Consider the following 12,162-nt stretch of genomic DNA (forward strand, 5'->3'; position numbering starts at 1 on the left):
ACACACACACACACACACACACACACACACACACACACACACACACACACACACACACTTTCATGTAGCCATTCACACTCTCCCTTCCTGATAGTTGACCATGTAGCAGGCTGCAGATTTCTTATTTGAAGAGGCATCTGAGAGATGGGACTTACAAGTTACTATACCTCATCCCTCTGTTTTATAACAGGGATTTACTTTAGTTTTGAGTCAAAAAAGATCAAATAGTTTGAGGTTTTATTGCATTCTGTGTCATCTCACACCATCCCGTGGCTCACAGCTGCTTCCAAAAATGAGGGAGCTTTCAGTAATTTCTTGAAGCTTTGAGTACCCTTTTGAAGGGAGGCCTCATGCCCCAACAGCCTAAATCAATGCATGTCATATCCTTTAGGTAAGTGCTCTGCTCTTTGGACTAAAATCCATTGTGTTCAGCCAGCTGTATTTTTTTTCTATACATATCTGAATTGAATGTTAAATGTATATTTTGTATGTGCAGGGGTTTTTTTAAAGAATCTTTCGCATTTTCATTGTTTTGTGTTTATGCTTTTTGCTGCTGTAGCCTGCTATGTTTGCATGTAGTGGTGATGCTATATTGCTAGCAAAAGGGTTTCACCTTCAAGAAATATCTGTTTCCCTCAGCACAACTGGGTAGTGTTCCTCTGAATCAAAAGATATTTGACTAGTTCTGCCTCAAGCTATACCAGAGCCTCTTGTTCTCTGGTTCCATAAATTATTCCTTCTTTGAACTACTGTTTATTAAAGAGAAACAAAACCAGAAGAAAATGTACCCTAATTTAGGAGAGAGCAGGGAGTAGGGGTGTGTGTGTTTTTAATTAGAGCAGCTCTGGGAACTACTGTAATTAAAGTGCCTGGAGCACCTCGTGTATCAGCATCTCTGCACTGAAAAATAGCAATGCGGGCACTTTAACTAAAGCATGTTGAATGAGCTTTAGTTAAAGTGCCGTTGCCACCACCATTTTTCTGTGCAGGAATGCTGATACATGAGATGCTGGAGTCTGCTGGAGCGTGGCGATTACCATGCTCCAGCAGAGTCAATTAATCGAGCCTGCTCCGACATGCTAAGCAGCCTTGCTGCTCATATATAGGTGCCCTTGGAGATAAAAACAGAGACTCCTCTTTGATGATCAGCCCAATTTTTCTGTTTTCTTCTTTTTCTCTTCAGCACACCTGAATAGACCACAGTGGGCTTTGGTGATGCATTAGAGCAGTGGTTCTCAACCAGAGGTCCAATCAGCACACTGCTGTAGCCCATGTGACATCCTGTTAAAAAAAAAATGTAAAGAAATTTGACAGTGTAGAAATGAGAGGTATTACAGAATACTGATTTGTATTGCATTACTGTCAGATAACAGATGCAAAACATTTTAAAATGGATACACAGGAAGTAAGTTGTGTGAGTGTGGCCCACGTAACACATTGAGAGCTGCAAGTGTGGCCCACTACAGTGGATGGGTTGAGAACCACTGGAATAAAGTTATGTAGGCCAGGGAACAGGGATGTTTTAATTGCTGAGAAAAATAGGTATGATTTCCATAGTAACATAAGCGTGCATAGCTTCTATAAGCCAACTACATGGTTTGTGGGTGGAGACTTCAAAAGTTAATGGCAGTACTTTTGTTACCCTGAAGGACAGGATTTTTACCAGAGGTCTGTTAACTGGAAGAGCATAAAAACTTGATATTAAAATCCATACTAAGTGATAAGCAATTTATTTTAAAAAAACACTTGCATGCTCTTTCAACATGATCAAAAAAATCAATAAAACACCTCATAAAAGGCATGATTTTTCAGAGATGCTCAAGGACTCAACTACAGAAATTATGTAAGTGCAATATAGCATGCATAATACTTCCCATCAAAGTTTTCTTTATAAATGGTCTCCCTGTTTCCACTTCAGATATAGTGAAACTCTGGCATGGAGATAGCAAATAACATGAATGGTTTAAATCAGTAAAAATAGAGGTAGAACCCAAAGGATTGAATTCTGTGCCCTTTGTGGGTCTAAGGCCCCTGACATATGTTGCACTTTAGATGTGATTAACAGGTTAATCACATCTTATGTAGTGACTTGGCCACATGTTCAGTCAGTTAAGGGCATGATAAAATGAGGAATAAGCAAGAAATTCATTACACAAAATATGTGTTATAACTTTGTGCCTGGTTCCTATCGTTCCTTTAATTGAACTTGTGGTCAATGCTCAGCCTTTGGAGCACATGAGAGGCTTTCAGGACTCCCATGTGCCCCAGAGATTGGGATTGCCCTTCAGCTGGGAATGCAAGGAGCCAAGCTTGCTACTTGCTGGTGCAGGAGGAGCCTGGGATTAGGCTGTCTTTGTACGGGCAGTATGGTCCAGTGAGATCTGATGTGTGATGACATAGTCGTACTTCCTGCCATGCATGTCTGGTGTGGCAGGAAGCATGATTGTTGGAATTCCACATCAAATCCTATCATGGTGTTACTTTAATATTTGTCAGGGGCCTAAATGGCAGTTTTCTAACCTCATCAGTGGCAGTTATAGCACTTATTTGCAGGTAACAATTCTACTTTTCTTTGCAATGTGGCAATGTAAACATGTCATATAGCCTGAGCATGCACTGGCTGGGCAATTATGTGGCTACACAAGTGCTGATTCTGCATGTATACTTACATGTAAGTCACGAAAATGTAGCCAGCCACAAACGCATGACTAATGGGTTTTAGACTTCAGAGGAGCAGGAGGACTCACCCATGTTTTAGCCCAATAGCTGAGTAGTTAGAGCACTCGTTAGGAAGCCAGGGACACCAGTTCTTGACTCCTTGCACCAAGAGAGAATGTGAACCTGTATCTCTGACTTTTTCCAACACCATTCTCTAAAAGCCATGCCACAGATTAGGGAATATTCAGATGCCTCTCTTTTGAAGTAGGCCCCTTGGAAACCAAGAAAGGGAGGATAAGAACAAGCTGGAGAGTGTGAGAGATAGTTGTGGTCCTAGAAGGGAGTGGGCCCTGGGTTCCAACCTAAGCTTTTGTATCCCCTAGGGCAGAAAATACTCCATCACTATTTTCAGCTTATCCATTGACTATTAAATGCAAGAATCAGTAGCTCAGCTTCTAAAGGGGTGTTTGAGAAGCGTCTAGTTAATGCCTAGTCTGTGGTGTTGTGGATGGAGCATTTATGCAGGAAAGTCTGAGAAATATAGGTTCAAATCCTGTTTGGGTGAGGGAGGCCTAGAATCTAAACCGTGGGCTTCCAGCTTCTTGGGCAAGTGCCATAACTGCTTTAGCAACAGGGGACGGCTCCCCCTTTTTCCACCCTCCTTTTTTTTTCTGGGACTTTTGTCCATGTAGCCATGAACGTGCCCATCCATTGAGTAGGCCTACTGCATGTATTTGCATACTCATACATCCGCGGAGTATGGGCAGGGCTAAAAATGGTCAGGTAGACATCTGAAAACTGGCGGTATCCAGGATCATTCTATCAGCTGTGATTTTCCTGTGAAATCAACCCAGGAAAAAAAAGTGTATCATTCATATAATACACTATTTTAGAATCTCCTGATACTTACTGCAGTACTTAGACAATTCATTGTCTTGTGTGTTTGAGAGTTAGTGATTGTCTGCAGTGCGAGATTGACATGCTGAGGCCCTAAACAATATCTGGTTTGAGAGGCCCCATACGATGAAAATAATCCATGAAATCCACAAAAATGAATTTTCATGAAATTTTAAGATGAATTGTTATTTTGCACAAATTTGTGAACTCAATATGTATAATAACTGTGGAGCCAATATATGTATATTTTTGTCATATTAGAGTGAAAACATCCAGTGTTTTTTTTTTTCCTTATTTAGAGGCTCCTCATATTGTGAGGTCTATGCTGTAGCTTAAGTATCTTAAGCCTAAATCTGGCACTGACTGTCTGTGGTGATAGTGGGACCTCTCCAACCATCTGTGGTTGATGGTGGGGCGTCTCCACCAGTGAACAGTGAGGGGTAGGCCCACTGGGAAGTGCCTGCAAAATCAACCTTTGTTTTCATGAGCAAGGTGCTAAAATGGCTTTGTCTCACCATGAGTTAAGGTCCCTACTTAAGTAGCTTATGTAAATATAAAGACGCATGCAAAAAAGACTGTGATATATTTGGTTTTCAAAAAGGCCACCAGAAAAGTATGAGGCCAAATTTTGCTCTGTTTCCCCCAGTATAGATCCTAATGTTGCAATAGCGACTTGGGGACAACAGAATTTGATGCAGAATTTTGCCTTGCCACATTTAGAGGCAGTGCTAAACATATTTCTGTTCCTACCCAGTTGTACCTATGGAGAAAAAGATGAAACAGACTTTTCTTTTTGAGTTGGTTCTTGTGGTTGCTTACTTAAGGGTAATTTTAAAACAGGGATGCTAAAGCTGGTTCTTTCTTTATGTATTTTTCTTGTCATAATTTGTTATTTGACATAATTCATATCTGGTCAGGCCACAAATATGAGGACTTCCTTTAAAATGTGGCTGTTTCTTTTTTTATGAAAATTTAATGATGTCTTGTCACTGGATTTCATTCTGTAGAAGTTGCCAATATTTTAAAACGTAATTTAGGTTATAACCACCATTTAAAGAAGGAATTTTAAATGAAATCTCTTATACATGCCAACTAGAAGTATTGGCATTGTTTAGAAGTACTACACTTAATTCTGTTGTAATAACAATCTTCCTCACCTGTGGATAGTTGCTAATTTTTACAGTACATATACTTTTTGAAAAGCACACAAGAAAAATATTGACTTCATGTAGCATTTTGGACCCCCATCAGTCATGAAATGTTGTTATAAGCACCCTATTGTACAGTTTTCACACTATATACTTGCATCCAGTTTTATTATACATTATGACTATTTTGATGTCAGAAGCACCATTCTAAAGAAAAAGTCAAGGATGCCAACATAGCATTTTTTTCTTGCCCAAGTCAGTGTGCTAATACATCACTAAAATACATCTTGGAACATCTTTAAATGGGGTGCTAGTCTGAAAAATGACTGTACAAATAGCAGTCAAAATTATGTTTTCAGTATATATAAATGATCTTGTGGTGGTGGTGGTGGTTGTTTTGGTTTCATAACTTAATATTGCAAAGTACTCAAAACTACATTCTTTTGTTGCCCCTGCATCACAAACAACAGTTTTAGCAACTCTAATTATTCCCAGTTAATGAGAACCTTAAAAAATAGGTTCTTTCATTTTGTATGTTGCATTGTTGAGCCTTCCATAGAACAGTGCTTCACTTTTTTTTTTTTTAAAGGGATCAAAGTTGAAGCTCTTACATAGTATGACATCAGAAGCTGGGACTTTAGGAAAACTTCAGTAAAATCACTGAGATTTGGCAACACTGCAAGAATGCAGAATTCTGGATTCTAACCTACAGAATTGAAAATGATGCATGTTTGAGGGTAGAACACAGCAGGAGTAAAACTGCAGTAAATGATAATGTTAATTAGCAAAGCTAATTTGAATTGCAGATTGAAGTATGAAGCTTTTAGCGTTGACATTTTTCACAGTGGGATGCAGGTAATATTTATCTTGTTTGTTTGTTTTTTAAGAAAAGTATCTATCCTTTTCAAATGATACTTTTCCAGTCAAGGTACTGCTTTTTTTCTGTTTAGAGATAAAAAAGATGCATATTTTTGTGCCTCCTCCCAGTCCCTGAGTAGGCCAGCCCTTTTTAACTAGTCTGTGGGCCCAACAGTAACTATCTAGAAGTGAATCCAGGCTTCTCTCATGGCAGTTTAAAGTTACTTGCAATAGATTGTTTTCTAGGAAATAAGATTTAAAGGTAATTTCTCTGTAGTTTGCATAGCTCCTTGCTGTGATCAAGCAATTCTTTACCTACAGCTATGAGTTGCTCTTACAAAAAGCTTAATCCTAAAGATTAAACAGTTCCAAGGGATTTTTTTTACATCACAGTTAAATGAATTCCAGATGCAAGTGAAGTTAGATGGATAGAGACAAAAGGTATCAAATAAAAAAAATGTGGCTTAAACAGACTAAACAAAATCCCCAAGCCCTTTAGACCTCCTTTTACTACCTGTTTTTAAAGATACTAATGTATAACTTTAAAATATGGGGGAGAGAAGGAATGAAAGAATACTGATAACACTTCCTCTGATAGGATTTTCCTCTCATCCTTATGTATTTAGATAAGTGGGTTCCTTTTCTTTAGCATGATACAGGCTAGGTAATATTCCTAGCTTGCAAGTTAGCATATTTGCCCTCAGGTTTTATATACCCTTAACACAGTGTTTAATTAAAAACATTTAAAAAAACAGAACTGTTTCCTAGCAAATCAGCCATTCCACACAGTTGTATAGAACATGAGGAGCTATCTCAAAGTAATATCCCACATGCTTTATGAACCTGAAGTGAAGCTCCAGTACTCTTGACCAGTAAACACTACAGTTTTGAGGCTTACTTAAATATGGACATTATAGAATTACTAGCAGATTAGGAAAGGTCATGATTAAATGCATTGGTATTCACTGAATAGTTTTTGTGGTATTTAGCAAATACTTTATGAATACCAATGAACTTTAGATACAAGTTTCTGTGAAAAGGCTTATTTAGATTCAGAGTCTTCCTTTCCTAACTCATTCTTCTTCATTTCTGGAATATCTGAAAGTAGCTGATGCTGTGAAGGAAAGTATTTTGAGAAATTTTAGACAAAATACAGATCCTGGAAATGACACACATTTTTTGTCTTTAGACAACTTATTTTAGTTGGTTCCATCTGCTTGGGTTGTTTCTGACTGATTTCTAGCTTTTCCGGCTGTCTTTAAGGCAAAGAGAAAACAGGATCCATCTAAGACGGTTGTCTGGACATCATAATTCTACCTCCATTTGGTGTCTGATCCTATTAAGAAAATGGATATTAGTTTGGTGGTACAAAGGGCCAGCACCTGCTATTAATTGTATCCACCTTGGCAGGATATTGCTGTAGAGGAAGCCAGCATTGGAATATTTTTGGTTCTTTATTTAGGACCATGTGCCCAGGATCTGACACTTCTTATGAGAGGGCTTCACAGAACAGGTACTAGATCATAAAATCTATAGAATAAAGATCTTGAACTATGTTTTAAAGGCAAAGAGCAGTAGAAAATCCAGAATGCTTTGCTGGAATACCAAGACCCCCAACTGCAAATTGCAGTTTCCCTTGTATATATTTTTGTTTTTTTCATTTTTTTCAAAGAAAGACTCTGAATTCCTGTATCCTTTGATAATGCAGTTTCCCCCTGAAAACATTAAGAGACAAATCACCAGTTGTTTGGGGTGCCTATATTGCTGAATACAAGCTTTCTTCCCTGCAGTCCCATTCCAAATAAAGCAGTTCCATAGCATTCTGCTTGCAATCTCCTTGTCGGTTTGGGAGAAAGGGAGCCCTTTTGGCCAGGAAACTGTTATCAGATTGTGTATTTGTTATATTTGATATCATACTGGGAGATTAACTTTTTAATTTAAGTTCCAAATAACTGGTAACTTAAATAGCATGTACAGATCCTCTTTCCTGATATGAAATCCATTGTAGGCAATGGCTGTGTCAGAACATTCAATAATATCTAAACAGAAAATTCCCTCCTTTAACAAAATTCATTGATTTTTACTCTTCATTTGTTTTATTTTGTTTCAGTGACAGTGGGTATGTCTGCATGTTCTTTAATGCACCAGAGTTACAGCACATTAAGTTTAGTACGTGGATAACCAAGTACTAAATCAATGTGCGGTGACACACTACTGCGCAGTAGCACTGGCGCAGGGGTTTTTAGTGACTCTGCGCAGTAGTCAAATACTACTGTGTAGTAGCATATTAGCACAGTTTTTGCCTAGCACTTGACTATAAAGTGCTGTTAGCATCTCATGTAGCCCACTCTGCTTTAAATTATACCCAAAAACAAAAAGATGAAGTGACCATCCTAAACCTTCCAAAACTTCCCTAGTTTTTAAGGTTGCAGTTTCTCTCTGCCATTTGTCTTGAATTTGAAAAACTGGTCCAAGATGAATGCCAGGCTGCATCTGTGGAGAGAGCATAACACAATGCCGCTACATGCCGTATGGCTGCAGCTATACTACTTCAGGCTTCAAAAGGTAGCCACAGGTTATTTCCTGAACTGGAAACAGCATAGGTGTATGAATGTGAGGCTGGATCTAGACTAGGCAGCTCTGCCTCAGAAGGACTGTACAGTGTCACGTGGACACAGTTATGTTGTTTCTGGCTTGGGAGGTAGCTGTCACTAACTGGAAACAGTAGTGATATAAATGGACCTCTAGTTCTGAAGGTCTGTGGAGTATCTGGGACTGTGTCCTGAAGTTTACCCCTGGATGACTGGCCATTTAGCCTAAAGAGCTTATGTTATAAAACTAAAAAAGGTTACATCTGTTTCAATTTAAGAATGTGCAGTTGTACTTTTGAATACTAACTTTCCCACTGTGTTTACTACAGAAAACTAAGGAAGAGAAACACATGAGGAAGGCTTCTATTTTTTTAATTTAAATCATTGTTGGATATAAAAATAGACTGTGCCAAATAGGGGTAGTAGGTCCTGACAATTTCTCAGAGAAAAGGAGCATTGATAGTCAGCCTGAAAGGCCAGGGGAAGAAATCACGCATCTTTGAGTACATTCTGACACCAGACCCATGAGTACTCTTTCTATTTGACAGTTTTAACATCCTTTTTCATAAAACTAAACACAAACACTCTTGCTTTAAAATCATATTGCAAGTATTAATATCCCAAAAGCCCCATTGCAAATACTTATATTCCAAAATATTTCATACATAAATTAAATGGAATCCTTGTGGCATGGTATAAAACCAACTTAAAATTATATTAAACAGGATTACTAATACCTTGTATTATTAAAAAGAAATTTTTCACCATTTGTTTGCTCACTGAAATTCAGGCTGTGGTGCTGAGTGAATCTGTATTGTTTTAAGTGGCTTAAGGGCCTAAGAGGGGTTTAAGTGCCACTCAGATATCTTGGAGGCAAAGTAGGATGGGGTCCAATATGATTTTCTTTGCAAAAAGTTGTACAAACAACTTAATGTATTAGCGTGGAGAAACTGCATCACCCTGGCAATTTGATAACAGCACAATAAGTTTCCTTAAACCATTGCTTTGGCCCCAAACTCTTTCAACCACAGGAGTTGAAAAGACTGGGGATGCTTTGGGCCCAGCCCTTCAAAACTAGGAGAATTCTTTTATATTTATGAAGCAATTTGCCACTGAACTACTAGGTGATCTTTGGAAAGTCATTTTTGTCATAGTTCTCCTATTTTACAGATCTTTATGATGGTGACTGCCTTCAAAAACTGCTTGAGATCTGTAAATGAAAAGTGCAATATGAGAGTTAGGCAGGGGTGGCCCAGGATGGAGTGTGGTTGGGAAGAGCTATAGCCACACCAAAATTCACCTTGGCCCCTCCGCCCCCCCCTTCTAGTGCCGCCATTGCTGCCCACTAACCCCACGCAGCTGAGCCCACCCCGTTCCTGTCTGCAGAGGCGTGGTGCTCCTGGCTCAGCCCCCCCACCAGGAAGAGGCTGGCAGCACCCCTGAAGCTAGGTAATATTATAGTTAGTTTTGTAGTAATTCTATCTGTGTGAAAAACCAAAAACAACATCTATTATTTGACATGTTTTAAAGTCCAGTGCTTACATTAAGCCAAAAATCCAGCTGGTATCTGGATGTGTGTAATGTGTGTCATTGACTGCATGGCCCTTATCTATTTGTGTCCTGTGGGACATCTGGAATTATACTGAATCTCAAGCTTTAAATTAAATAAGCTGTACCCAGTTTCAGGGTTAAAACTGAATGTTTTATACATGAATCAAAAATGCACTAAGGCAGTGCTGTTCTTCCTGAGTGTGCAGACAGCTTAGAACAAAAGCTGTGAATGCCTTACTGCCCTCTACTAATCTAATTCACTTAAATTGCTGGTGGTGATGCTTTAAACTTAAGAAGTAACTATTTTATTGCTGATTATTAGTATGGCAGATAGGACAGTAAATGATTGCCCCCAGGCAAAAAAAGAACAAATTTGAGATTTTCTTGAGCCACAAAGACAAGGAAAGGAAAGAACTTAAAGGGAGAAAAGAAGGATAAGAACGAGAAAGGTAGAAAACACATGGTCCTTAAGATGACCTGTGAACATGTGCTTGCTGTGTCTCAGCATATCAATAAAAGATGAATATCAGTGAGGTGCAGAATAATTAATACATAGCTAAAAGTTTCTGTCAAATGGTTCAAACCTGGGTGCTTAAAATTAGCTGTCTGAAAATTGGCACCTAACAGTTGGGTTTCTTAATTTTAGACACCCAGACTTAAGAAAAATGTTTTTATTTACTATATAAAGACTCACCTTTATGCAAATTTCCCATTGACCTCAGGGGAGATTTTCTGGGGATCTGCAGTAGTGTGTCATTTATACGCAGCCAACAGCCCAGATAGAATACAGGGCTTTGAGAACAGAGTCAACAGATACAATATGTGAAAGGACTGCTAAAGGATTTCATCCTCTAAATGAAATATAATAGGACCTCATAGGGTCTCTAAAGGAATATCTATGCTAAGAAGAATATCACAGGCTAAGAAATTTTTAATATTGTTTAAAGTGATTTAAATTAGCCATAATTATTTCTTCTGCTACATATGAAGGATAACCATTCTTCACATCACATTAGATATTCCTCTAACATGACATTTTAAAAAATATTCTACTTTTGAAAATCCTAATTAACTCAGAAATAACTAAACTGGCTTAGTACCTGGTACGTAAATCTTGCTTACTTCAGACGAGCTTCTTGCATGCAGTGTTTTGCTCCTTTCAAGTGTGGTGCTTAAGTGCTAGCATGAGACCTAGCCAGGCTGTAAAACTCTTCCTCAGCAGCTTGCTTATGCTTCCAAAGTTAACCTTTCTGCAAGGGGTTCTGCTGCCTATTTAAAGAATTCCATTTTTCCAGTTATAAAAATAACATAATATTAAGCGAGTCTTCTTTTTACCAATTAGGTCAAAGTCCTAAAATTTTAAGACCTAAACCACATGGTTTAGAGCGAACTGATTCACAAACCATAGGTGACTTTACTACAAGAAGAAAGGGTATGTACTTTAGCATTGCATGTTGTATGGAGCTTTGTAAAAATGTTTTTCTATAGGTTAAGCTCTCATAAGGCATTATCATGACTACTGTTGTAAGCTGAGACCATGGACACATTTTCCTTGAAAACCATTTTTTTCCTATGCAAGGGGAAACATCCTTATATCCTAAATAGTGTATTTAAAGCGGTACCAGAAATTACTGTATTTACCTGAAACTAGGATGACTTTAAATGTAAGATGACCCCCAATAATTAGATTCTATGCATGAAAAATTTATAAATTTGTTATAATTTTCCATGTTTAGAACCTAATTATTGCAGGATCAATCTTAAATTTTCCGCCCACCTGACACCACTGCAGGGTGGCAAGCAATGGTAAGAGGAAGGTGGTAGCGGGGCAAGTGGCTGGGAAGTCAAAGTCAAAGTGGCTTGATTTATGCCCCTTGCCCCCCGGCCACTTGCCACCCTGCCACCATGCCCCCTGCTGCTTCCCCTTCCTGCTGCCTAACCCCTGGCGCCTGCACCTCCCAGCTCCTGGCTTACCCCCTTCCAATCCTTGCAGCACTTCCCACCACTCTGGCTCTGGCCTGAGGCACGGAGCACATGCTGGTTCTGGCCCCGGCCCTGAGTGGAGCTGGAGCTGTCACATGCCACTGCCATGGTTGCTTGGCCAGGCAGCGACCAGAACCACCATGTGCTCGATGCCCTGGGCCAGAGAAGGGCCAGAGCTGGATATATGACTGAGGGTAAGCAATGGCAGTGGGAAAGGGGCAGGTGGCAGGACAGAGGTGGTGGGGGACAAGTGACAGGGGGGTTGGAGACTCTGATTCTAGGCCAGAGCCTGAGCTGCAGCAGCCACCTACCTCCCACTTTGTACTGGAATCCAAGGTGAGGGAATGCTCCCCTGCCCCTTGGATTCAAGTAAATACAGTAATATACAAGCTTTGATCTCATATTTTGGATTTAGTTTTGTATCTGTTTCTTTAGGAGTAAGTCTATATGGCCTACCTATGTATCAATTTAAATAA

At 39.2% G+C, this 12,162-nt stretch overlaps 1 protein-coding gene across 3 annotated transcripts in view; it reads left to right on the forward strand.

Annotated features, from left to right (window-relative positions):
* Positions 1-12,162, forward strand: part of GAB1 (GRB2 associated binding protein 1) — a 137,845-nt gene that overhangs the window by 117,141 nt on the left and 8,542 nt on the right. For 2 of the 3 annotated variants that reach the window (XM_019534410.1, XM_019534409.1), the window contains exon 7: positions 11,046-11,135. The exons of the other annotated variant lie outside the window; for it this stretch is intronic. In XM_019534410.1, the coding sequence (XP_019389955.1) occupies positions 11,046-11,135 (90 nt within the window). The remainder of the gene's footprint in view (positions 1-11,045; positions 11,136-12,162) is intronic. 3 annotated transcript variants of the gene reach the window in all.

The sequence above is a fragment of the Crocodylus porosus genome, unplaced genomic scaffold (assembly GCF_001723895.1).
Source record: "Crocodylus porosus isolate Cpor-Errol unplaced genomic scaffold, CroPor_comp1, whole genome shotgun sequence".
NCBI classification, from domain to species: Eukaryota; Metazoa; Chordata; order Crocodylia; family Crocodylidae; genus Crocodylus; species Crocodylus porosus.